The sequence below is a fragment of the Ceratotherium simum genome, chromosome 13 (genome assembly GCF_057802395.1).
Source record: "Ceratotherium simum simum isolate JZ-2026a chromosome 13, ASM5780239v1, whole genome shotgun sequence".
Classification (NCBI taxonomy): domain Eukaryota; kingdom Metazoa; phylum Chordata; class Mammalia; order Perissodactyla; family Rhinocerotidae; genus Ceratotherium; species Ceratotherium simum.
Window position 1 is genome coordinate 3,448,817 of NC_141912.1, and position 25,720 is coordinate 3,474,536.

The following is a 25,720-nucleotide window of genomic DNA, read 5'->3' on the forward strand; positions in this document are numbered from 1 at the left end:
GTTTGTTCAAAGAAAGAAAACCTTCAAACAGCCATCACCTAGACCCACTGACCTTGAATACATATTTTCCTAAAGAACCGCCCAAGATACTGACTGGATTTAGAAGATACATCTGTAGCCTCTCTCTTTGCCCATTTCTTCTTTGTGACTATAAAACTATGTTATAAATTGATTATATATCTATTGTCTGCAATAGGGGAACAAAAATTCAGATTACTATAAGTGTTATCAAGTCTTTAATACACAAACTTAAGAGGATCAGAGCTATTCTTATTTGATCCCACTGGAAATGGCTACTTACTCTATAACCAACACTTACCCACGTTGTCCAAGAGAAAGAAAAAGACAAAACATATTATAAATCATCTTACATTATTCCTAACAGTTCTTCCCACACAGTGATTAATAAAACTAGAGAATAAGTAAAACATTCATGCCTAAAACTTTCCTCCTCCTTATGGGTTTGGGGTTGTGCTCTAGCAACACCAAGGACAAAGAAGTGACACATAATCTTGCTGGACAGGGGAGTTAATATGGCCAGCAACGTGATGGATCAATGGAGGAAACTCTTCTTTACCCCAAAAAGAGCAAATACTGACAAATATTGCCATTCAGTCTTCTAGGACCAGTGCTTAGGGTTCAAGTCCAGACCACGTAAGGCCACACCTAGGGACAGGAGACTGTGGAAAATTTGGACTCTGCATAGCCTTAGGAAAAAAAAAATAAGAAAAACTTTTATAGAGTCAATCAAAATGCTGAGCCCAGACCACACAGTGGCAGGTACTTGGTATGTTCTTCTGCAACCAAGTACAGGGATGCCCAATTAAGTACTGGATTTGGAAGTGCACAGAACATCAACACAGAAAATTCTGGAGGAAAGTTAAAGCCCCTCCATATCAGCTGTGGGCTGATCTCTCCTCCAAGCAATTATGCAGCCCTCCACGTTCTCTGATGTGTCCTGAGCCCACGCTGGAGATCAGGATAGAGCAAGTGTTAGATGATATCCTGAGAAAGCTTTTTCACAACAGTTGAGGCCATTCAAGTTTGTGCTGCCAGACTGCCATCCCAAACCAGCACCATGCAGAGCACCCTTCCTAGAACCTCACTGGCAGCAGCAATACTTTTGCTAATTTCTTCAAGACTAGTTGTGAAGGCTCCTACTTACGTAATGCATACAAGGTGAGAATTATCCCGGCCAGGCAAAATCCTTCAAAGAACCTGAGTGTGCTGAACATTGTCACATTCACTGACAGTGCCACGGTCAGTCCAAAGATCAGAATGAAGATGATGGAGAACAGCAGCACAGGCCGCCGGCCGACCCTGCATACGGAGAGGGAAAATGTTAGGAATCATCATCGTTACACAGGGCTGTGATGCTAGACGCTGAAAGCCAGTACACAGCAGGTGCTCAGTAGATGCTGCATGAGTACTGGATTCAAAGTCTTCATACTATCTAGACCCACTTTGGTAGGTCTTGGGGTAGAGAGGCCCTCAGGGGAAATTTTGCCCAACTGCCCTGTTTTGTACATAAGGGAGCATAGATCAAACAGCTATTGCACAGTAGAATTGAGATAGGAACCCAAATCCTGTTGGTAAGTCTATTTCTGAGCATTTAGGGGGATAATTCAAGGCAAGAGCAACAAAATCAATAATAATTCCCCACACACAAACCTTGACATGCCCAGCATAAAATGTCTCGGGAAATCGCTGACCTTTGGAATTGGCTCCAAATCAACACAGACACCAAGCAAAGCAGCTTCATTTCCATTCTTTTGGCTGTTAACTAGTCAGGGACATGACCTCACACGCAGCCTATCAGAGCCAGGGCCGAGCTGGCTGCCCATTTGTTTCAACTACATGATGGGAAGTAATTTTTAAGGGATCACAGACTAAAGTAAGATAGCTTGAACTTTAAATAATGGGTGTGGACCTGAAAGTGAAGCCTGGCAGGCAGCAAGGGGCTGGAGGAAGCCCAGTCCACTGTGTTTCCGGACAGGGCAGCGCGCACGCTAAATTGGCGGATTGCAAAGCTGGCCGGTGTGAAATCGGCGACCACTAGGGGGCGATGTGCTTCAAGGTGTGGCTGGGAGGGTAGTAGGGATGGTCCATGGGAATGGTAAGTCACTAGTTTTCCATCCCTCCCCTGTTAACCTTCCATCTTTTCCCTCATCAACTCATCAGGAAAAACAAAACAAAACAAATCTCCCCATCACACAAATTAATATAACACAACCAGCTTGAACTAGAAGGACAGCTCACAGATAAATTGGAGCAGCAGACTATTTGCCAAGGGAAAAAAATCCACGCCTAGTACCCTAAACACCTGAAGTGTAGCTGAATGGCTTGAATTCACCTAGATGTACTTATGACACGGCATCTACCTAAAAGCAAAATGTCCAGAAAAGGCAAATAGAAAGAAACAAAGTAGATTTATGGTTCCCTAGGGCTGGGGATGAGAATGGGCTATGACTGTAAGTGGATACAAGATTTCCTTTTAGGGTGATGGAAATGTTTTAAACTTAGAATGTGGTGATGGTTACATAACTCTGTAAATATACTAAAACTCACTGAATTGTGCACTTAAAAATGGGTGAGTTTTATGGTATCTAAATTATCTCTCAATAAAGCTGTTAAAAAAAAAAAAGCAATACTCAGTAACACATGGCCTTGCCCTTTGGAAGGAGAGGAATGTAATTTCAAGAAAATCTGGGGGAGGGAAATACAGGTCACAATTGCTTTCAGAATTTCTTAGGCTTCTAACCACCTCCATAGTCACTCTGGTTTAGTGAAACGAGGCCACGGCTATGATGAGCTCAATTATCTTGTCAGAGAATTTTTGTGTGTGTATGTGTGAGGAAGATCAGCCCTGAGCTAACATCCCTGCCAATCCTCCTCTTTTTGCTGAGGAAGACTGGCCTTGAGCTAACATCCATGCCAATCTTCCTCCACTTTATGTGGGACGCCGCCACAGCATGGCCTGACAAGCGGTGCGTCGGTGCGCGCCTGGGATCCGAACCCGGGCTGCCAGCGGCGGAGCGCATGCACTTAACTGCTACACCACGGGGCTGGTCCCTTGTCAGAGATTTTAGCCATTACTTCCCTTGACCGGTGCTGGGTCATGAAGCCCTTATCAGGGAAGACTCTATAGGTAATTTTGTCCAAACCCAACTCACTTACAGGAATAAATTTAAAATGCGGCTTAGTTGGTCTCCTAAAATGAAGGAAAATAAACAAAATCTAACATCCATTTTTATTTCCTTTTCCTTCCCTTGTCTGTAAAATGGGGACAACCATCCTACTTCACAGCACTACTGAGATCATTAAGAGCAGTGATGGATAAGCACGATGCCTGGCCCAAAGCAAAGAGTTAAATGTTTCAGCTCCTGTGATTCCTTCCTGCATGCCCACACCCCAATATCCAAACATGGTTTGCCCTGTTCTGATACTTCAGAAAATATCCTTGATTTTTCTTTAACTTGTAGAAACTATTCTAAATCTCTCCCTCCCAAATGATTGCTAAAATCAGTAAGTAAACACTATTAGTAGGAACTGTGGGGCAAACATGTTCTTCAAACTCAGAGCACTGAAGTCTTGAATCCAGGCTCACCACGTAGGAACTACGTGATCTCGAGAAAGGCCAACCTTGTTCCAACACGCCTCGTGTTTTCTTTCGGAAGAGCCGGTTAATGCCGAACTGATGGGGTTGTTGTCGGGTGTAGATGTGGGCAAGTGATTTAGCCAGCGTTCACAAATGTCAGTTGGTTTCGTGTGAACGGCTCCCCTAGAGCAGAAGCCCCTCAGAGATGACTGATAAAATCACCCTCCTCACTCTGTGATGCAGGGGCTTCCTCAGTCAGGTTCCGTGCTCGGCAGAATAACGGCCCTCAAGGATGTCAATGTCCTAATCCTCAGAACCTGTGACTATGTTACCTTTCATGGCAAAGGGGGCACTGCAGATGTGGTTAAGGTTAAGGACCTTGAGATGAGGTGATTACCCACGTGGGTCCAACCTAAGTACATGACAACATCTGCTGGCTGCAGGGAACCAGAGAGACGGCAGCATGAGTAGGACCTGACCCACCACTGCGGGCTTTGAAGCTGGAAGAGGGGCCCTGAGCCAAGAAATGCAGGCAGCCTCTAGAAGTCGGAAAAACAAGGAAACAGATTCTCTCCTAGAGCCTCCAGAAAGTAATTAGACCCTGCCGGCACCTTGATTTTAGCCTAGCGTGAGCTACACGACTGTAGGCTAATGACTTTGTGTAAGTTACCAACTGTGTGGTCATTTGTTAAAGCAGCCATAGAGAAATAACACAGGATCTCAACAGGAAACAGATATCCCACCCAAATGAAGTAATTTGAGGAGATTTTAATAAAGTGATTATTTGCAAAAGGGTGGGCAAGCTGTGGGAGAAAGCTTGGGGCTATTAACAGCAGGGGACTTGGGGGAAAGGGTGGTCACAGAACCCAGAGAGAGGCGCTGTGTGGAGGCGCCCCTGGCGCGAGGCAGCCAGCCCTTGGCAGCCCTGCAGACACCAAGCTGGGGACTAAAGTCCCCACCTCACTCTCCTCTCCCCTCACTCTCCACCTGGTGCTCCCTCCCCACTGGCCAGGCTCACCAGGAGCCAAAGGGCAAGGGGCCTTCTGGTGCAGCCCGTAAAGGCCAGCCTCCCAGGGCAGCCGGAGAAGGGTGCAGAGGGCTCCTGGAGCGAGAAATGCAGAACATCCAGCAAAAGAACCACCACGGAGAGGAGGGAGGTCATGGGCGAGCACTGACGCAGTTCCCTCTCATTCATCTAAACTGACGCGTTACATGATGATACATAATGTACCTCCCCAAACAAAATACGTGTGGAAAACAGTAACTTTTTAAAGAAAAAAGTGTACTCCTTAGTTTTATTATATGCTGACTGCAGTCTCAGAAAGCGTAACCTATGACTTGATCAACTTGCCTACGAGGCCATGCCACAGGTGCCACAGCTGTGATCTCTGAGTTCCCTCTAATGTCCTTCTAAGCAAGCTTCTAACAGGAAGTAAAATGCCAAAAATAAGTAAATAAAAGGTGGGAAAACACCGGACTTTCAAACTGGAACTGAGGCCCACTCAAAATGTGCAAAAACCCACAGCACAAAGCAGCCTGCGCTGCCCCTCCGGCACCCATGCCCGTCTACCATGGACCTGGGACAAAGGAATGGCGGACCTGCCTGAGGGAAGCGGCTGTGCAACGTCAGACTCTGGCTACTCTCGAAGGAAGATCTCAAACTCTTCTGTCTTTGTCCACGGCCTGGTGTGTGATCAGGGAGGACAAACAGCATGTATGTGCAAGAAGTAAGAAATCACAAAACCTCTAAACAATTTGAACCGTTATAGACTGATCTATTAATAGAAGTCCATATTTACTTTCCCCATTAAATCACTGAATAAGGACACTAAAACCTCAGTCAAAAATGCATTTTTTTAGAAAGAAGTGACACGGATTATATTAGTATATCTTTCTAACTATTTCAATGCAGATTTCTGGGAAACAAAGTCCTGTGGTTAAAATATTGGGATTAGAGTATCTTTTAGGTCAGTATAGCTCACTCTGAAAACCTTTAAGCTCAAGTATCTGCTTAAAAGAGAAAAACCTACACTCCCCTGCCCAAAATAAAAAAAATCCCCAAGGGGGCCCTGGCATAGGTTTCCAGAGGCTGTTGACAGCTTCTCTGATACTGTCCCCAGGGAATGCGTCCCTAAGAACATCTACAAATGATGATTAAACAAATTCTAAACACACAGGAATACAGACTACATGTTAATGCAAGGAAATCCCAAATAGAGCTAGCTTCTGGAAAGAAATTTTCAGAACTTGAAAGTGGTCTTGGAACCCCTCTGGGCTCCACCCGCTGCTCCGTCCCCCCAGGCCTTTGCTGGAGCACCTCATCCAACTTTCTCAGCTGACCAGGGGACAGAGAGCAGCACAGAGGAAGCCACAGGCGTACGGGGTTTGCTCGGTATCACTCCAAGATGTCCTTATTCACATCAAGTTCCTTTAAAGGTAACAGGATGTCAAGGGGGGAAGAGGTAGCCCACGCCTCTTTCCCTGGGCAGTCCTAATACCTGAAAAGCCCGTCAACATTGGGCAATTGCCCCCGTGCCCAGAGATGTCATTGCTGCTGCCCTTGTGACCACAGAATGCCTTAAATAAGTGTCATAGCACCTGGTGAAGAGCAGGCTCCAGAGCCACAAGGCTTCGTTTCAAATCCTGGCTCCCTGACTTAAAAGCTGGGTGACCCTGGGGATTTGACTTAAGACTTCTGTGCTTCCGTTTTTCCACTACAAAGCAGACGTGGTAGTGGCACCTATCTAGCAGGATGCTGTGAGGGTGGGATATTTACTGTCTGCAAATCTTGAGCACAGTGCCTGCAACAGTAATCAGTCCACAAGTGTTGGCTGCCCCTCTTGTCACTGTTACTATTGTAACCATCTCCACTACCATCTGCCCCTCCCCCTCTCCCGCCACCAACCTCATCACTCCATCCTGAACCACACACTTTGCTCCAGGCACTTGGACCTCCTCACCTACCCAGATCAAGCACATTCATTCTCAACTCTTGTCACTGCTCTTCCTCTGCCTGCAGTGCCCATCGTTATCCAAATGCTGTCCACTTTTCAAAGTCCAGCTCCCCATGGACCCTGCAGAGGCATCTCCTGCCCATGCCAACTAGAAGGACCATCCCTCTCTAAAATCTGTGTGGCATTTGAGGCGCTAGTCAGCATGGCCCCGCCCGTTCAGCTCCCGCGGGGGAGGCGTCTCTAGCTCCTCCTCTCCTCTCTCCATTTTTTGACGAGTCTTGTACATCCACCCCCTCAGGGCCCAGCCCCGAATCTAGATCTTCAGGCTCTTCCCAACTAAACACTGACTGTCAGTAGGAGAGGCTGCAGGCTGGTTTTGCTAGATTCTAGCAGCCAGAGAATTGCAATGCATTTAAGTTGTCACTTCGAAAGTCTGTTATGTGCACTGGCCAATCCTTTTAGCTCTGAATTGAGGTGATGGCTTCAGCCTTCTGCTCTGGCACCAACACCAGGGCAGAGAAAAGACTCAGTAACAGTAAGCTAACACTGACCACTCCTCTTTAGCCAGCAAAGGCTTGCTGTAGCTTCCAAAGGTTTGTGGGGCGGGCACGTTGGTACTCACCAGTCAGCAATGCATCCAGTTATTAGGTAGCCAAAGATTAATCCAACCAGTAAGGAGAACTTAGCGATATGGACCTTCCAGGCATTATCACACACAAGATCCCACTAGAGAGGGGCAAATAGAAAATAAATCAGAGAGAAACATACACAGATGCCAGTTGTAGTCAATTACAAGGGCAATACAGTATCTGCGGCAAGGATGGTGACACTGTTAGCAGCGCCATGTCATGCATACAATTAAGAGTCTCTTCAATGTTTTTGAAAACCCAACAATGAGAAATACAATTTGCCCACAGAAGGCAGTGTAATGTTTTAGTCCAGGACAGGTTATAAAAGTTTGCAGGGAGTACCCCCACAAAATCTGGGGACGTGTGCTCCTGCTGTCCCAGCTGCCACAGGGAAGGTGACCCTGGGAGAGGAAGCAGTCGAGGAGCGTGGCATTCTACATTCCCGGCAAGCTTCTCACCACAGGGCTGTCACACCGCCCGGAGACAGGGCGGCCCTGCCAGCCTTTTGCATGGGGTATCATAATGACAGGAGGAAATTAAAAGCAGCTTGTGGGTTTCTATCCCAAAAAACTCCCCCAACTTCGGAGGTAGTCTTAAAAATAAAGAGGGTTAATAGTACATGTTGAAGTATCAACTTTAAACATTCTTATTTTTTCCTTGTAAATGACCCTTGTGTTTTTGCACATTCCACTCTAAAGCTATCTGCTCCACTTGGAGAGAAAGCCAATTAGTGAATATAACCTTTAGACTATTTTTACAACTAAGTTTTATTATTTAACAAAAAAAGTTAAATAACCCTACAACTTTTCTTTTCTCCTTCTGCAGACGCAGGAGAGAAACCTCTATTTGCTCCCTCCTGTGATGTGGGTCCAAGAGGAGTACATGTGAGCACAGGGCACTCAGCCCACAACAGGTGACGTGTGGCCCGAGAGGCAGCCACATGGGGTCTCTGTGGTGCCTCTGGGAAGACTGCAGCCCCCATCCCCCCCTCAGCTGCCTCCTTCTGGTGGAAAGAAGAGGCTGGAGCTCTCAGTTCTGGGCTTTAACCTGGGTCAGTTGAGATGGAGAGGCGGGAGTGGGAAAGAGGCCGGAGCACGGTGAGGGAGGGGAGCTGGCAATGTCAGCACAGGAGGAGTTCTGCAAGCAGAAACAGGACTAGGGCATGGCGGGGCAGTGCTGAGACCTGATCTGAGCTCTGTCTTCTTCGATATCTCCCCCTTGTCTGTCCATCTTGAGACCCAGAGTATAAGGTAGAGGATCCCTAAAGGGCATTGTAAGCTCAGGTCCTGCCCCATTTCCAAACTTCCGGAAAGCCTGATGGAGCCCCCCAGGAGTCCTTAGCTGTGGGTCTCGGCTTCAGTGGGCTTTGGGAAAAGCCAAGTTTCTGTACCAGCCGTTGCAGAGCAAGGCACCTGGCTGAGACAAAGCAGGAAGGCAGCTGACTGTCACATTGTTCCCTGGGCCCCTTGGGACACATACTTGCTCGCTGATGCCCCCAAAGTACATTTGACTTTCCAGACACCTGGGAAGAGTGATTTACTCCTCTACCCCATCTGCTTCCAGAGTGACGTCCAATGCCAGGCTCAGGAAGAGAGAGAACGCAAGCTGAAACCACACAGGCCTTGTCGACACGCGATGGTCTGAGAGCTGCTGTCCAGGTTTATTCACGTGTTTGGGGAGGGGGCACTGCTGGTTGCACAGAACCTTATTAAGAATTCAGATACAGCAGTTCTTTAGAAGGTTAACTGCCTCCTATGTCTACTCCAGGGGTCCTCAAAATGTGCTCCAAGGACCCGGAGCATCAGCATCACCTGGGAACGTGTAAGAAATGTACATTCTAGGGCCCCACCCTAGACCACTGGAATGAAGCACAGCAACGTAGTTTAACAAGCCCCCAGGTGATTCTGATGCTTGCTCAAGTCTGAGACGCACTGGCCTGCCCTGGTCCACCATTTTGAAGACGACGAATGAGCTTCCCAGTCCTGGGCTGGGGTTCAAACCATCCACCCCTGGGAGCAGGGGGAAGCTGGATGTGGCGGTAAACCTTCACAACAGTACTGGCTATGGGTCTGTACTGCAAACGCAGGAGTGAAAAACCAGACTGTGAGTTAAGGGGGCTTTTGGAGGCAAGCCTGGAAAACCAACATTCACATATATTTTGTCTCTAGGAGAAAATGTACTTTTAATAATGAATACCGTTCGGGCCAGCCCCGTGGCTTAGCGGTTAAGTGCACACGCTCCGCTCCTGGCGGCCCGGGTTCGGATCCCGGGCGCCTACCAACGCACCGCTTCTCCGGCCATGCTGAGGCCGTGTCCCACATACAGCAACTAGAAGGATGTGCAACTATGACATACAACTATCTACTGGTGCTGTGGGGGAAAAAAAAGGAGGAGGATTGGCAATAGATGTTAGCTCAGAGCCGGTCTTCCTCAGCAAAAAGAGGAGGATTAGCATGGATGTTAGCTCAGGGCTGATCTTCCTCACAAAAAAATAAATAAATAAAATAAATAAATAAATAATGAATACCGTTCAAGGTACAGCCTACCTCTAACTTCAGAAATGCAGGCTCCGCCTTATGATGTGAGTTGCAGCATCATCACTAACAGTGTGTATACGCATGTTCTGTTTCCCTGGCCAGACTGATACATTTTGAGGCCATTTCTGAGACATTTTCTCTCCTCCTGCCCAGCACAGGACCCTACTCACAAAGTAATCGATTCCAAGAGTAAGAGCTACATCTGTAGGCACACCTGGCTGATCTGGGAGAGGCGGTCCTTACGACACCTGTCAACAGTACCACTCCCATCACATCACATCTTCCTGCACCTCAGCCTGGCACATTCTTAGCAAGATAAGGGCACACCCGGTCCCAGGTTGCTGCCGAGGAGGAGGGCACCAGCTGCTGACTCTATGGCAGAGAATCCTTCACTCCTATCTCTACCCAGACTTCCCATTGATGAGTTTATTTGAGGGTAAGTGATGCAAAGAAGCACATTATGCTTATATTAGATGGCCAGGAGACAAAAGAGGCTTTAATAAAAGCATTCAGAGAGGTAGGGGAAATTGCCAACACTATTGTGAGCTCAGCCATCTGAACAGGAACTCTGCCCAGCCTTGGGCAGCCATGACCCTATTTAGTTGCTACCTAATAAGATGCCCACCTCAACGCAACATCTATCAATTAACAACGCTGGAGTGGAAAATGACAACAGTTGAGTGAGAGAGACCACTCCCACAGCCAGCAAGGAAAGGGAGCCCGGCTAGAAGTGCCTGCTGGCACTGCTGTTCTCAGCCTGGGGGAGGAGGCCAGGGAATCCAGGACAAGGCAACCACCTGTGCCTTAACCCCTCAATTGGGCACAGGAGTAGACGGCAGCTCCGAGTCAACAAGCAAACTGACTCCAGGTCCCAGCAGGCTCCTCTAGATACAATTCCTCATGACTGGGGATCTGCCTGTAACAACACCCTCAAAAGCCTGTGGCCCACCCTCGAGGCACATTCTCTAAACTGGGTGGGGTGGGGCTGGGGAAATCCCTTGTTTGACTTCTACTTCTGGTATTGAAAAAAATGTACTGGGAAAATAAAATATGTTCAGACACAGTATTATCTCCAAAAGAATTTCACAAGTATGAGGAAGCTGTGAGAGAACCTCGCTCTCGAAATTTGTTTGCTTCGCTGTGGATGAGATATGGCAGTTGGTCACCTCACTAAGCAAAGGCTGAGGGACTTAAAAAAATCTAAAACATGCAAGACCAGGACTTAATGTAATAGGTTTTGTCTGTGACATTATCCTGCCACCTCCCTCTTCTCACATGCCCCACATCAACTCAGTCACCAATTCCGGAGGATTCTCCTTTTCAAACACGGCCTGTACCCATCCCCCACACTCCATCTCCACTAGGACAACCGGATTTACGGGGACATTCGTGGTAGCAGTCCACTCGTCATCCTTCTGGTGTGTGTTCCTGTAACATGGGCTGGAAGGCTAAAAATATACTTCCGGACTCCCTTACAGCTAAGGTTTCAAACGTGATTTAGGTTCTGCCAATCAGCTACATACCCCAAAATAACTTTCAGTGCACAACCTAGTTCTAATTTGGGGGAGGACTTGAATTAGGAAGAGCGTTAAGCAGGGAGTAGGTGGCACATCCATTTTGCTGGTGAGCTCGGGCCAGGCTTGGTCTGGAGGTGGCAAAGGTGAGATCTTGAGGCCAGCAGTTGAACAGTGACCTCCTGATTCCCAGGCTCCTAACCGTGCAGCGGTTCCCTGGCAGGCCAATTCCAGGGCGTTGTTCCAGGATCCTTCTGGAGGCCCAGCCTACAGCTGCTCCTGCGATTCAGTGAGCACTGCTTCCCTGTATTCAATCCCTATTTCTTTATATACCTAGAGTGGTTTCTGTTATCTGCAAATTGAACCCTATTCCCTGATTACATTTCTTTGGGATGGAGTTTGCAGGGGGAGGAGAACAGGACGTGGACCATGTCACCACCCTCCCTTCCTGAACTAATAAAACAAGAGTCTCCACGCATTCACTCCAGCCTCCTGCAGACCCATGCCCGACAGAACGATGAACACAACCCTCCAATTGAGCATGTTAACACTTCATCAGCAGGTTCAACAGCATCACAAACGCGTTCAAGTCATGGCCCCACTTCATAATCCTAAGCTTGCTTTCTTTGCCATTGTTCCCAGGCCAGGGGTGCTCTACGGTGATGCCACGGCTCAATGGTGAGACAAATGACCCTAAAAAGTGCTCTCAATTCTAGTGGCACATGTTTTGTTAAAAAAAAAGGCAGAGGTTGCAGAAAATCTGGTAGACTGTTTTTCTACCAATATATTTCAAGGATAAACTAAAAGAAAAGAAATAAAATTTATATTATTTTCAAAGGAATAATCTAATTGCCTGACTTGCCAGAGTAGAGAAATATTCATCAAGGAAACAAATGAAATTTCTAAAGAAGATGGAAAATAAATGGGATATCAGGAAAACAATCTTATTTTCAGAAATAATGAATACTATGATAAAGTAAAATGTAAAATAAGAACATAAAAAAATTATACGGAAACAGATGACTTATTCAGTTTTGAAGCGGAGATGGAATCCCTAAGGGGGAAAAACTACCTACAGAAAAGACTTAGATTTTATAACAGTTTAACTGTTACTACTTAATTAGTATTCATTTTAATTATTATTTAAAACTTACATGCATCGAAAATACCATAAACAAAATTATAAAGACCTAAATTTGTAAAATATTTTGTAGAGGATCAGAATATTCCACCGCAAAATATGCCAGTTTAGCAAAAGGATGATATTGAGCTGGAGGCAAATGAGGATCCAGACGCAGAAAGAAGCCTTCTCTGGCTTCCCTTACCTGCCTAAAAGTAGAAACTTCTGAGAAATGAGGACGACATACAGAGGGGACTCTCCTGGGGAAGTTTTATGGCCATGAAGAGATCAAGTTGGCACCGAGATGGGTCTGTAAATAAACCTTACTGAAATGACCCTCATTTTCCATTCGTTTCCCCCATATATTTATATTCCCAAGTTTGCTGCCCCTAAAAGCCCAAACCCCTTTTCCTTTGTCTCGTCACTTCTCTACAATTTATTGTTCTTTTGTTAAGATGCTACATAAGCCCAAGTTCTTACCTGACTTGAGTCACTCATCACTGAGTCTTCCCATGTGAATGCGTGCTGCACATGTTAATAAACACTGTTTTTCTCTTGTTAATCTGTCTAACGTCAGTTAATTTGCAGGGCCCAGCCACAGAACCTAGGAGGGTAGAGGAAGAAGTTTTTTCCTCCTCTACACTATCCAAAGGGTGAATATCTTTAATATTTAGTAAGTATTTACATAACCATATAGACTAATACTCCAACTAGAAATTGGTAAAGCACCCAGACAGTTCACAAAACATGAAACAAAAGGTTAAAAATCACTTGGGAAATACTCTATTCCACTAATGAAACTCGAAGCTCAATATTTTGTTTTCCAAAAAAAATTTTTTGAATTTCCCAAAGATGCAGGGGAAACAAAGAGGTGCAAATCTGTGCTAGGCATGTAAACATGGTGCTGTGTTTCTGCAATATGCATCACAGGACTTCAATAACTACACTCTGTATCCCAGCAATTCCCTTTCTTGGAACTTTTTCCCACAGAAATTATCAGAGATGCCCACAGAGGTCCCGGTGCAATGGTGTTCACTGGTTGTAACTTAGAGCAAAAAATGAGAACTTGGCTAAATGTCCAATGACACTACTCAGCCACTAAAAATTTTGCTTTTGAAAACTAACGTCTGAGAAAAATGCTCATGATATGATGTTATGAGACAGCCTCAGCATCAAAAAGCAGTGAATGGAAAAGATGTTTACATAGGCGGGGAAAATTAGAAGAAGATAGTCCAAAATATTTAAAGTGATTATCTCTGGAGGGTTGAAATAAGACAGAGCTTTATTTTTGATTTTATACTTTTCTTGATTTTTCCAAATTATCCACAATTAATCTATAAACCTTATAATGAGAGAAAAAATATAGGTAAATATAACATAAACTCAGCGGTAGGTGGAAGTGGTGGTGGTGAGTCAGACAAAATCGCTAAAAATAAAAAATAACAACCAAAACACCTTTTCACTTTTTCAGGAATATGCATTTCAGGAATATGCACAATCTGAAAACTCAGGCCTGGAGGAAGCTTGTTTGGAAAGTGACTTGGAACCAATCAGGTCTTTACAGCCTGAAGTTTACTTATGTTAACGCTCATTGATTAAAACAAAAAACATTTTTTAGGGAACTAAATGAAAAATTTCCCCTGAGTTTCATCTTTTGCGGTGGAGATTCCCATCTGAGCTTGTTCCATCAGAAACCACGAGGGTTTTACCAACCTCTACGCAAGTCCTCTGTTCTAAACCTGAGGACAGTCAGAGATGAAAGCAAACATTTCTGCTCAGCACTACAAAGGGGATAATATTGCTTAAAATTTCAAAAGCTTAAATAAAACAAAATTTCTGACTGAATTGTAGGCATTGAGAGAAATGTAGGGTCAGCATTCTTCTCCAACCATTTTTTTCCCCCTAAAGTAGCATTTCAGCCGCCTCTCATGAACCACTGTTTATATGCCACGCATTTGCCAGGCCCTGCATTTCTTAACTGGAGACCGTTGAAGTGGCAAGAACACACACATACACAGACACACGCGCGCGCGCGCGCACACACACACACACACACACACACACACACACGAGTCCACACTGGAAGATTAGCCGCAGACGGACAAAGGAAACACCCTAAGTAAGCTACACTGACGAAGTACCTTAGCTACAATTAGCTTCTCAACATTTCGGCAGCCTAGGCTACCCTCTGTTTTTCAATATCTTTTTATCTAACAGTATATGGATTTTTTTTTTGCTAAAAGACTGTACAAAAATTCAAGATACACTGCATGTTTTGAAAACCCCAAATTACTCTCTGCTTTTTGCCTCTAAGCTCATCCTCCAATGTTAGGAGATGCACTGTCGACAGTCACCAACACAACTGCCAATGAGAGTTGGCATCCTTGTAAGCTGCCTTAAATGACATAATGAATGTCCTTGCCAGATACTCTGGGAGAGGTGGTTTTTTTTTTTTCCTTTTAGTTTTGTTTCTTTGTTTTTCATTAATTGCCGCTCAAATTGCTCCTCAACTTTCTTTTTTTTTCTAACTTAGTGCCAAAAAACCAAACACGGCACATTGAGGGAAATAGTTGTAACAAAAACCCATCGCAAGCCTCTTCACGCTGGATGGAAGATGCAGCCTGACTAGCAAACCTGCATCCTCACTCGTTTGCAAGAAACCCACTCCAAAACCACAGCAGTAAAGCTGGTGAAACTTCTCAAACGTCACGCAGTCCCGTTTTCAACTACCGCAGTAATTCATTCCAACCCTCACACCCTGATCTCTGTCGTGTTCCTTCTTCCAGTGACAGCTCTTACTGCCTGCTAGCCTCTTGCTGTAGAGTTGTCTTCCTGGAGGAAGAGAAATGGAAACTACAAGGCTTCAGTTATTGACATCGGGGCTTTCCTGGTTCTTACTGAATTTGACCATTTTTATAGGGCTAGAGTTATAAAACCTCTTTCAAAGAAAACTTAAAAGGGAAACAGAAAAATAACCATCTGAACATGCCCTCAGTAGTCGATGCAGGATTATCTCTGGGAGAACAATACAAGGCACTCATTTTTCCTTTATTTTTTCTTAACAGAAATAAGGATTTGTGTAGTTCTAAGCAGAAGTTGACATGACTGAATGTTCTTATTCATTTGCTATAATGCCCTCTATAGAATTTGGGGAAGTTGAATATATATCCCACAAGGCAGCAGAGATTATCAATAAGCAATGCCCTTCTATCAACCAAAACCTTGAAGAGTCTTTCTAAATTCTGAAATGCATATTTTACTAATGGCCCTCACCAACTACCTCTAAGAAGGGATATTAAGAGTAAGCCCTATAAATTAAGGAGGCCTATTGCAAAACCAGAAAGAAAAAAAAAACCCCACAGCTCTAAGCACGAAATGGGAGGAACCATTAACGCCTTAAGTGGAGTCCACACACAGGCTTCTGGCACACGAACTTATACTAAGTAACTGGAAGACTCAACTTGAGAAACTAACAAGTTTTTTCATGTGTTACTAGAAGGTATGTTTTAGTATAATATGGTGCATGAGCAACTATAACGTTAACATTTAAAAAACCCCACTAATTCTGGAAAGGAGCCCATTTGGGGAACTTTTGACATAGGATCAGGGAATCCTTGGCATGAGGAGCACTTGACGATCCAGGTGACCAATCATGGAAGAACTCGGAGGCAGAAGGAAAACGATCTTTCACTTGCTGAAAACAAATGCCTCAGTACCTTCCCCACGCTGGCAGGCGTGACCCTGACTTAACAGGGCCCTGTGAAGTTCCCTTATGACCTGAGTCATCCCTCACCTCCCACTTCACGTGCCCCACCCCAGCCATGCCAAAGCACTTGCCAGCTCCCCCAAGGCCTGTGTCCTTTGCCTGCGTTGCTCTCCACACCTGCCTGACACTATCCACACACGCCCCAATTTTTCTGGCGTAATGCCTATTCAAAGAGTAAAACTCATTTCAATCAAAGTTATTTAGCACTGCATACCACCTGTGGGTGGGAGCAGGGGGCTTTCTGTGCTGCCTGCATCTTTTCTTTCAGTGAGCATATATCACCTTTGTAAGCACACAATTAGTTAAATGAAGAGGGAAAGAGGTACAAAATTACAAAGCTACAGACGAATACATTTCCATATTTCTATCAAGTTGAATAAACTCAATTGAGGGGGTCTCTTCCTCCTCGGCTGGATCAGGTGCCCCTTCTCTGTACTTCTATGGCACCCTATACTCATGATAAACACTCAGACGACTTATCACAACACATCACAATTGCCTGTTGTTTACAAGTCTTTCTTTCACTAGCTCAGGGGTCAGCAAACTACAGGTTGCAGGCCAAATACGGCCCTGACACTTGTTTTGTAAATAAAGTTTTATTGGAACACAGCCACACTCATTCATTTACATGTTGTCTGACTGCTTACACACTGCAACTCTTCGTGCCAAGTTGAGTAGTTACCACAGAGACAATATGGCCTGCAAAACTGAAAATGTTTACTATTTGGCCTTTCACAGGAAAGATTTGCGACCCCGCACTAGACTGAGTTCCTCAAAGAAAAGGACCGTGTCTTATTTCTACATCCCTGGTCCCTCAGCTACTGTCTGGAAAGGGGGAGGTGCAAAGGGGTACGGTCACATAGGAACTGCCACTGCCGGAAGTCGAATGCTCACTGTGTGTGCTTGTGTTCACTGTTTCACGCATCTTCTTAATCCTTTTTTCCCTATGATTATTTACTTAAACATAATTTAAATAATTAATAGATAATTATTATACAAAATTTATATAGGCAATATAGTTTTTCAATGTTTCCACCAAACTTTTCACTATTAGTAATTTTCTCCCAGGGAAAGATAATTCTAGTTTTATTATAAAAGCCAATAGAACATTAGGTATGTGAGAAATTTACTTAAAACAATGCATAATTCTTTCTTAATAGAAGAAATCTATTCTATAAACTAAGCACCGTTCTAAGAAGAAGGGAAGCTACCATTGTCAAGTCCCTCCCATGGTCAAGGCGCTCGGCTGCTGCTCTGACAAGCTCTCTCGCGTGGGCATCGCAACAGTGCTGCAACCCAAGCATTATCACCACCGTGTCCGTTCCATTTCACAGATGAAGAAACTGAGGCCAAGAGCGGTGAAGCAACTAGTCCAAGGTCAAACGGCTCTTAAGTAGATTACACCTTCCACCTTGGGTACCTCTGATGAAAAACCATGTTCTTTTTCCCAATGAACTCAAAGAAACAGCCCTAGTTCGTACAAATAAACACTTCTCTGGTTTATATTAAACTGCTATAGGTTTGTCCTGCCAGGTATTCAACACACTTCATGTTCATGGAAGCAAAGCATCATAGTGGAAGTAGGACAGACTTTGGTGTGATTTCATTGTTACGGTGACTAAACAAAAATAACTTAGCAAGTGCCCTGAATAACAGATATCTAATAAATGGCAGCTATTCCAAATAACACAGGATCTTATTTTTCATAGAATTATGATACTGAAGTGCTGAAAAAAGTCAAGGTTATCCTCCTAATTTTAAAAATGAGGAACCTGAAGCCCAGAGAGGTAAAGCAACTTGTTTGAAATAAAAAGGCTTGCAGCAGAGCCAGACGTGGGCAGAGCCCTGGTCTCCTGGGTCGCAGTCACTCCGTCCAGGCTGCTGTGGAAAATCTCCTCTCCTGACAGGTTGCCTGCTGCACAGGGACACGTGGCTCTCCCAGCGAACCTCACACGTCAACTCCTGCCGAGCAGGACAAAAAGGCAGACCTCCAATCCCTAACCCAATGGTCATTCTGTCAGTACTACCTTCATCCTAGTTCAAAACCCCTACCACGTAAAAGACTTTTTAAAAATTATCTCAACATTTTAATTGAGACCAACTCTTGTGCTTCCTGCCAAACAGTCATCTTTTTTGTAACATATGAATGAATCAGTGTAGTCGAGAAGCTAAACCAGTTTTTCTCCTGTTCCAACACTGGTCTAACCATCTTGAAAGAGCATGAACGATGTGAGGTGAAATGGCCTCTTCAAACAAGGCTACTTCCTGCCTCGCCCACTCAACTGGGAGCCAGCACAACTGTGAATCCAAACAGCCACTTCCCCATGAAGATAGCCCACAGCAACCTGCAAGGACAAGGGACACAACCCTCAGGCTGCACCCCTCCACACCGTGTCCCACAGCCGCTGAACTCAACAATGGGCTAACAGAGTGGACTACGACTGTTCGAAGTTTTACCAATTTGGCCTTTGTCTTCATTGCACTTGGGCTGGGCTAGAGTTGACCATCATCTCTGAGGAAGAGTATCAAATGATAAACAAGAGCCCGAGGGAGGCATGGAATGTGGAGACTAACTGGACAGGGGGCTGAGCCCGGGCCGGACTACGCCTGTCAGGAGCAGGTGGGCGTCACGGTGACAGCACAGATTCTGAGTCAGATGCCCCTGAGTTTTGATTCTAGTTTTGCCCCTTGACAGTCGAACGACCCTGGGTAAGTTATTTTACCACTTGGGGCCTCAGTTGCAACATCTATGATACAGGAGTCACAAAAACCTATAATATAGGTATGCCATGAGTTAAAAGTAATATAAAGAATGTGCCTCGAGTAGTAACTGGCACAAGGTGATTATTATTCATTAATTTTGACTGTCATTTAAGCAGCTCCTTGGGGGCTTATGTCTGTTGGTAAGTACCATTTGAATGTGAGAGTAATAAAACTACTTTCAAAAGGGTTTTGATATCGCGAGTCTGTGTTATGCACTTAGCCTTCCCCCAACTGATCCAAGGTAAGGGGCATTTTACCAGTTGTACATCCTGTCCCCAGAGCCAGCACCAGAACACAAAGCAGGAGAGGAGAGCATAGACGCTGCCCCAGGGCACAGCTACGTTCACAGCTGGAGGGGCTGGAAGGAGGTGGGCACAGGTCTACACAGGGGTCCACATGCCACTCAAGGCCCTCAACAGAACTCAGGCAGCGACGCCCTTCACAGTGACCTCTGCAGCAGCACACCGGGAAGAGCAACACAGCTCCATCTCCCCGACTTCCCACAATCATTCATTAAATATACTATTTCTCTGACCAAAAGGAGAAAAAGTAGGTTGGTTCTCAAAAGCTAACAATGCTATTACCCAAAAGGGTGTTTATATATTTTTCCTTGGACTATTAATCTGTTAAAAACATTGTGCCAAACTGGCAATGTGACAGCAAAATGTGACTGTGCAGTTTGTCTCCGTGGCTGCCCAGAGCTGGGCGGAGAGCACAAAGGTGCAGATACAGCCCATGGGGACCGGGAGAGGAAGAGAGGTGGACGTGCCTGAGGTAGGGGCGAGCGAGGAAAGAGCCCCTCACCTTCCACCTTGTGTACCTCTGACATCCTCGGGGACAAGTTACCTGACAGACAGTTCTCCAAGATTTTTCCTCAAATTAAAACTCAAAGGGGCCGGCCCCGTGGCATAGCAGTTAAGTGTGCGCGCTCCGCTGCTGGCAGCCCGGGTTCGGATCCCGGGCGCACATCTACGCACGGCATGTCAGGCCATGCTGTGGCAGCGTCCCATATAAAGTGGAGGAAGATGGGCACAGATGTTAGCCCAGGGCCAGTCTTCCTCAGCAAAAAGAGGAGGATTGGCATGGATGTTAGCTCAGGGCCGATCTTCCTCACAAAAAATAAAAATAAAAAACTCAAAAGCGTCCTTAAGCCAACACCAGAACTGTCTCCCTGAGGAGTACTACTCACTATCATGAATCAATTCTCCTGAGAACAGACCCCAGGAACCCATGTCAGCCTGGCCAGATGTGTGGGAGAGGGAAATGGAGAATATACTAGACAACTTGAACCTCAGCAAGAGGAGAGAGAAAGGGAGGCAGAGACCCTTTCAAGACAAAATAGCTGCCAAGTTGCCCAGTCGTGGTCCTCAGGTATCTCCCGAGCGGTCCTGCGACTTGGCTGTGCTGGATGTTCTCTGTCCTCACCCTCCAGGTGGGCCAGAATTACACAGGCTTTAACACTGGCGACAGGCCTGGGATGGCCAGCTCCAGAGAGGATGTCCTCCTGCTGCTGGTGGATTTGGGATTATAGGATTTAGGGACTTGTTGGGGGAGGCCCCTTACAGCGAACGTGATCAGCAGTTGTTCTGCTTCCAATGACCCTTTGTAAACTGTGGGGTTTCTGCGATAGTATTAACTACAATCAGTGTTGGGGGTTTCATGGGCTTGACCTTGCTTCTCTAAGCCAGGGCACCTGAATTCCATCCCAGCCCTAAGGCATGCTCTGAGAAGGTACAATTCACAGACAATCCAAAATAATCTTCTCCCTTAACCACGGATTCCACAGAGCAGCCTTTACAAAGCTTGTCACAGGACAACAAAGTCCATCCATTAGGCATTCCACCCCCCCATCCCTGCTCCTCTTTCTAAGCAAATGGGAAGAAAAAGATGAGATAAAGTGAATGGTCCATAAGTGAAATCCTTCAACTGGACTATGCTCACCTGTGTGGCTGCACCTTTCAGACATATTCCCTTCCACGTCAGCAGCTGAAGCATTTTCTGAAGGCAGCATGCTTGAAAGGGCACCCATATGTGTTCATCTCATAAAGGGGAATCAATGGTCAACTAATTTGCAGCAACACTCAGTTAAAGTGAAACTGATGTCTCCGCAGGATTTCTCAGAGCCTTTACTATGTTAACGTGCATCCTGAATCCTAAGGCGAGGGCTCTGCATGCTGTACCTCCCTGACTTATTTGGCCTTGCAAACCCTCTCCCCCAACACACACACTGTAAAGGGTGTATTCTTGGATTGCAGAATGTGAGAGGTGTTGCCAGGTATATCTTGTTTGCCCTTCATGATCTAATATATGATCACAATGCAAATTATAACACATGACAATTCTGGGATTTGGAGCCTGGGGTAAAGCAGCCCTGTCACCCCTGGCAATCCACATGAGGGAAGGAGGGCAGGTATTCATGTGTATCAAAGGATAGTCAAAGTGAACAGAGAAATCTTTTTTCTACCTTTTGATCAGAGAAAATAAAAATGATAACTATTTTCCTCTGTCTTTGCAAGAGATTATAACAGCTAATTGGTAACAGATGAACAAACATTAAATACTCTTAGGAAATGATATGCAAAAGGTCAACCCCAACAAAAAGCAATCAACCGTGTAAAATTCAGCCTCCTCAAAAAGCAATGTAACTGCACTGCACGTCCCTGCCTCTTGCAGTCAGCCCAAATCCAGCAGAGCTTATGTACCCTAGAGGAAATTACTCACACTATCGCATTCTTTAAAAAGCAATCTATATACCAAAAAGAAGGGACAGCAGGGACACGAACAGATATTTGCACGCCCACATTCATAGCAGTATTATTCACAACAGCCAAACAGTAGAGGCAACCCAAGGATCCATCAACAGGTAAAAGGATAAACAAATGTGGTATATACATACAATGGATTCAGCCTCATTCAGCCTTTAAAATGAAGGAAATTCTGGCACATGCTACAACATGAATGAACCTTGATGACATTAATCTAAGTGAAATAAGCCAATCAAAAAAGAACAAATACCGCATGGTTCCATTTATGTGAGGGTCCTAGAGTAGTCAAATTCATAGAGACAGAAGGTAGAATGGGGGTTGTCAGGGGCTGGGGGGAGGAGGGGATGGGCAGTTAGTGTTTAATGGGGACAGAGTTTAGTTTGGGAAGATGAAAACATTCTGGAGATGGATGGTGGTGATGGTTGCACAACACTGTGAATGTACTTAATGCCACTGAACTGTACACTTACAAATGGTTAAAGTGGTAAATTTTATTTTATGTATATTTTACCACAATAAAAAAAAGTGTATCTTCAAGTCTTAGCTTGAACTGTTCAATTCTATTCCAATTCTACCAACGACAAACCCAAGATGTGAAATGGGGGAAAATGGGCTAGTCAGTGTTCCATTTGACTCAAACGCAGATGGCATACCACTTTGAAGAGAACACCAAATTAAGATCTTAGCAGAAAGCATTGGAGCAACCACTTCCTTCCTACATATTCTCAGTCTTATGGATTATAATCCTAAGAAAATCTTCTCCAAGGTCCAGACCTCTCTTCACAGCATCTTCTCTCCATTGGAGAGATCATTCCTTGCAGCGAGACATCTACTCTCCTCAAACTTGCCCATGAGTGGAAGGGTGAAAGAGACATTGCCCACAAAAAAGGAAGAGTGACCATACTGTCCTACCTCATGGTCACCTGCTCCCCTCAAACTTTGCCTTCAACGTCACACAATATTCAAGGCAGGTCACCCTAAGCACTTAGGTTCTGTCCTCATGCAAACAGGTTTTCTCCCTTTGTGTCACTACCCAGTAGCCAGCATCTTGGTCCAGGCCCACTGGGAGCTCACCTGCATCTTGGAGGATGGCACAGCTTCAGCATTTAGTGCCTATTTATTGGTGACCTACTGAGTGTCAGACCACAGGGAAATAACAGTGCAGAAAGTGCTGTCCTTGCTCTCAAGAGTTCAGAGTCTAAGGCGGGCAAATGGGTTGTGAGTAAGAAATGACAATGCTGAGACACAGGGGGCTGTGACAGTACACGTACATAAGGAACTATGAGAACACATCAGAGGGGCCTAAGGTTCCGTTTTAGTCGTGACTTTCTCTCCTGAACTGTCCAAGCCTTGGTCAGGCAGGGGGCTGGGAGACAGGAGAGTTGCACTGGTAGAGATTAGACGTGTGAGGCAGGAAGAAGACTCGCCTCGGGGCCAGACACTGAGTTAGAGAAGAGGGTAGAGACGAGCAAGTGGCCAGATCCTATAGGGCTTTGCACACCATGTTATAGAGTTGAAACTTCATCAAAACAACTTTTAAATGGAATTACAAGGCTGGCCCCGTGGCTTAGCGGTTAAGTGTGCGCACTCCGCTGCTGGCAGCCCGGGTTCGGATCCCGGGAGCGCACCCACGCACCTCTTCTCCAACCATGCTGAGGCTGCGTCCCACATACAGCAACCAGAAGGATGTGAAACTATGATGTACAACTATCTACTGGGGCTTTGAGGGAAAAAAAATAAATAAATAAAATTATTAAGTGGAATTACAATGTTAACTGAAATCAAACCTTATTTTGGCTTTTGCTTGCTGCTGCTGTTGTTAGAAATACCCTGAGGAAGGATCACAGCCTCTCAGAAGAAGGGGACCAAATCCCCGACCCTAGTCTTCAGGGGACAGGGGAGGAGAGAAAGGAAGAGAGGTAAGCCAGGGATGGGGAAGGGAGGGCCAGTAAAGCCTTTCAAGATATACCACCTCTGGGTGGGCAGGAAGGTTGCAGGCTATTGATCAGTCGTTGATTAGCAGGTTTAAAGACATGGATGAGCCCGGAAAAGAGAAGGATTAACCCTATCAGTCATTCATACCTTGGTGTGAACTGCTTTCATCACTTAGGTAAGATTAGTTGCCTGGATGTTTTAGAAAGTAGGAATAGAAAGAGGAAATTTTGAGGAAAAGGGCATTTTAGAGGACCTAGGAAATATTCCTAAATGAGGAGATGCTGAATAGCCTGGAGATGATCTGGAGCTAAAGGAAGGAATGTTCTGAAAGTGAGAAAGCAGAGGAGCCGCGAGTGTCCTGGCCAAATGCCAAGAAGACTGTCATTTGCCAGGGCTGATCTTAATGACAGGGCTGATCCTGTGACTTTCCATACTTCTTGCTTAAAGTCTAATGCTAACGATAGGGAAACTGCGGTGAGCTGTATGCTGCATTCTGGTAGTTGACCACACGACTGCCATCCAAGCTCCGATGGGAGTTCCTTGCAGAAAAGGACTCCAGTTAAATGCATGTCTCAAAGCACACTCTGCTGAGAGGGAGGCTGCATATCCATCATTTCATTTAATCCCCACAAAGCCTTATGCATTGAGTGTCATCTCCACCTTGGAAATTAGGTTCCAAGAAGCTCAGTAACTCCCTGAGGCTCCGCCGAGGTACAGTGGCAGCACTGGGCTTCAGACCCGGGTCTCCTGCACTCGGCCCACGCTGGGCTCCCCACCTCTGCTCCCGGGCCCTCAGCGGCGGCGCCTGCGCACAAGGGAAGCTCCCGTCTCTGCTAACGCACACTGGCCTCTGCACAACCACTCAGTGTCTGAGGGGAAGTTGGCTGCGAGACTGTGAAAAAGCCTACATCTAAAATCATTTTTTTAAGTGTCTGTTTCAAATCATGTGACTGCTTTTACAAAACCTAAAGGAACCAAACTTCTTTGCTGCTGTGCACAACTGCTGTTCAAAACACTAAATACCTGCACGGAGGGAGAATTTCCAGGGGAGTCACCTTCTGTCTCTTCTTCCGCTCAGTAGTTTCGACAGCTCTCATGACAAATGCATCAGTTACGCTGAACATTTTGGGGCCTCCGATCTCTCAACTAGCACCTCAATACAAGTGCAGTGCTGGTTGCTTAATCTGCTCTAAAAGGAATGCAGCTCATCTTGGGACGATACATGTGCACAAGCACAAACGCTTCCTGACAAAAGCTCAGGGATTCGCACACAGAGAGATGTGAAAACCCTGTGAAAAATGCCACATTTTCGTATGTTTAAAAATGGTAGGAATTGTCTGCTTACACTTCATTGCTTCCTTTAAGGTTTTAGACAGGAGGTGAGAAACTGGGAGGGCCGACTCTCCTCTCACTCCCCCATCCCTGTTGGGAAACACTCCTCTAATTCCCTCCTTACTTAACCCAGTGAGGGGAACACACAGGATCCTACAGGGAAGGTTCCATCAGAAAGAACCCCCTCCTCGGGTCCCTACCAGCTGGGCCCCGCCACTCTGCATTCAACCGCGGGCTGGGTGAGAGCAGACGCACCGTCTGTTTTATTTGGGGTTTTGCCCCAAAGGTTCTTTAACCCCTGAGCTGTCTGCCCTCACAAGACTTCCCGGGGTCTTCTTAAAGAAAGGAAGGACCAGGAGGTTCTCAGCAAGCAGCCTTCCCACACAGCAGGAGGTGCTGCAAGACAGGGAGGGAGGCCTGGCTGCTCAAAGCCATAGGAGACGGAATGAAACTATATCAGAACACTTGGGAACTCGCCCCTGGGTCACAGGACAGCAGCTGACTGGCAATGCCATTTCCAGGTGTGGCTTCTCCCCACCCACAGAGATTCCCGGTCAGTCTGTCACCACCAACATCCCTAGGGCCTCCTCATCAACCCAGCGAGTGATTCACGGGAGCTGTGGGGCCACAACTCTCTACGGCCAGGGAAACAGTATCCAGATCCCCGTCCCTTAGAGATGGCAGTCACTCCCCCACACGTACCCTGTCACCCTTGCTTCCCATCTCCAAAAGGAAAAGAGAAAAAAAGAAGCTTACCTAGATGATAAACAAGTCAAGACTTCTCACTAGCTGCTCTGATTCTGTCAA

General features: G+C 45.8%; 1 protein-coding gene across 1 annotated transcript in view; it reads right to left on the reverse strand.

Annotated features, from left to right (window-relative positions):
- The window catches only part of SLC22A23 (solute carrier family 22 member 23), a 167,110-nt gene that overhangs the window by 121,129 nt on the left and 20,261 nt on the right, over positions 1 to 25,720 (reverse strand). The window contains exons 2-3 of the mRNA XM_087437935.1: positions 7,175 to 7,278; positions 1,166 to 1,320 (exon numbers count right to left, since the gene is read on the reverse strand). Coding sequence (XP_087294061.1) covers positions 1,166 to 1,320; positions 7,175 to 7,278 — 259 coding nt within the window. The remainder of the gene's footprint in view (positions 1 to 1,165; positions 1,321 to 7,174; positions 7,279 to 25,720) is intronic.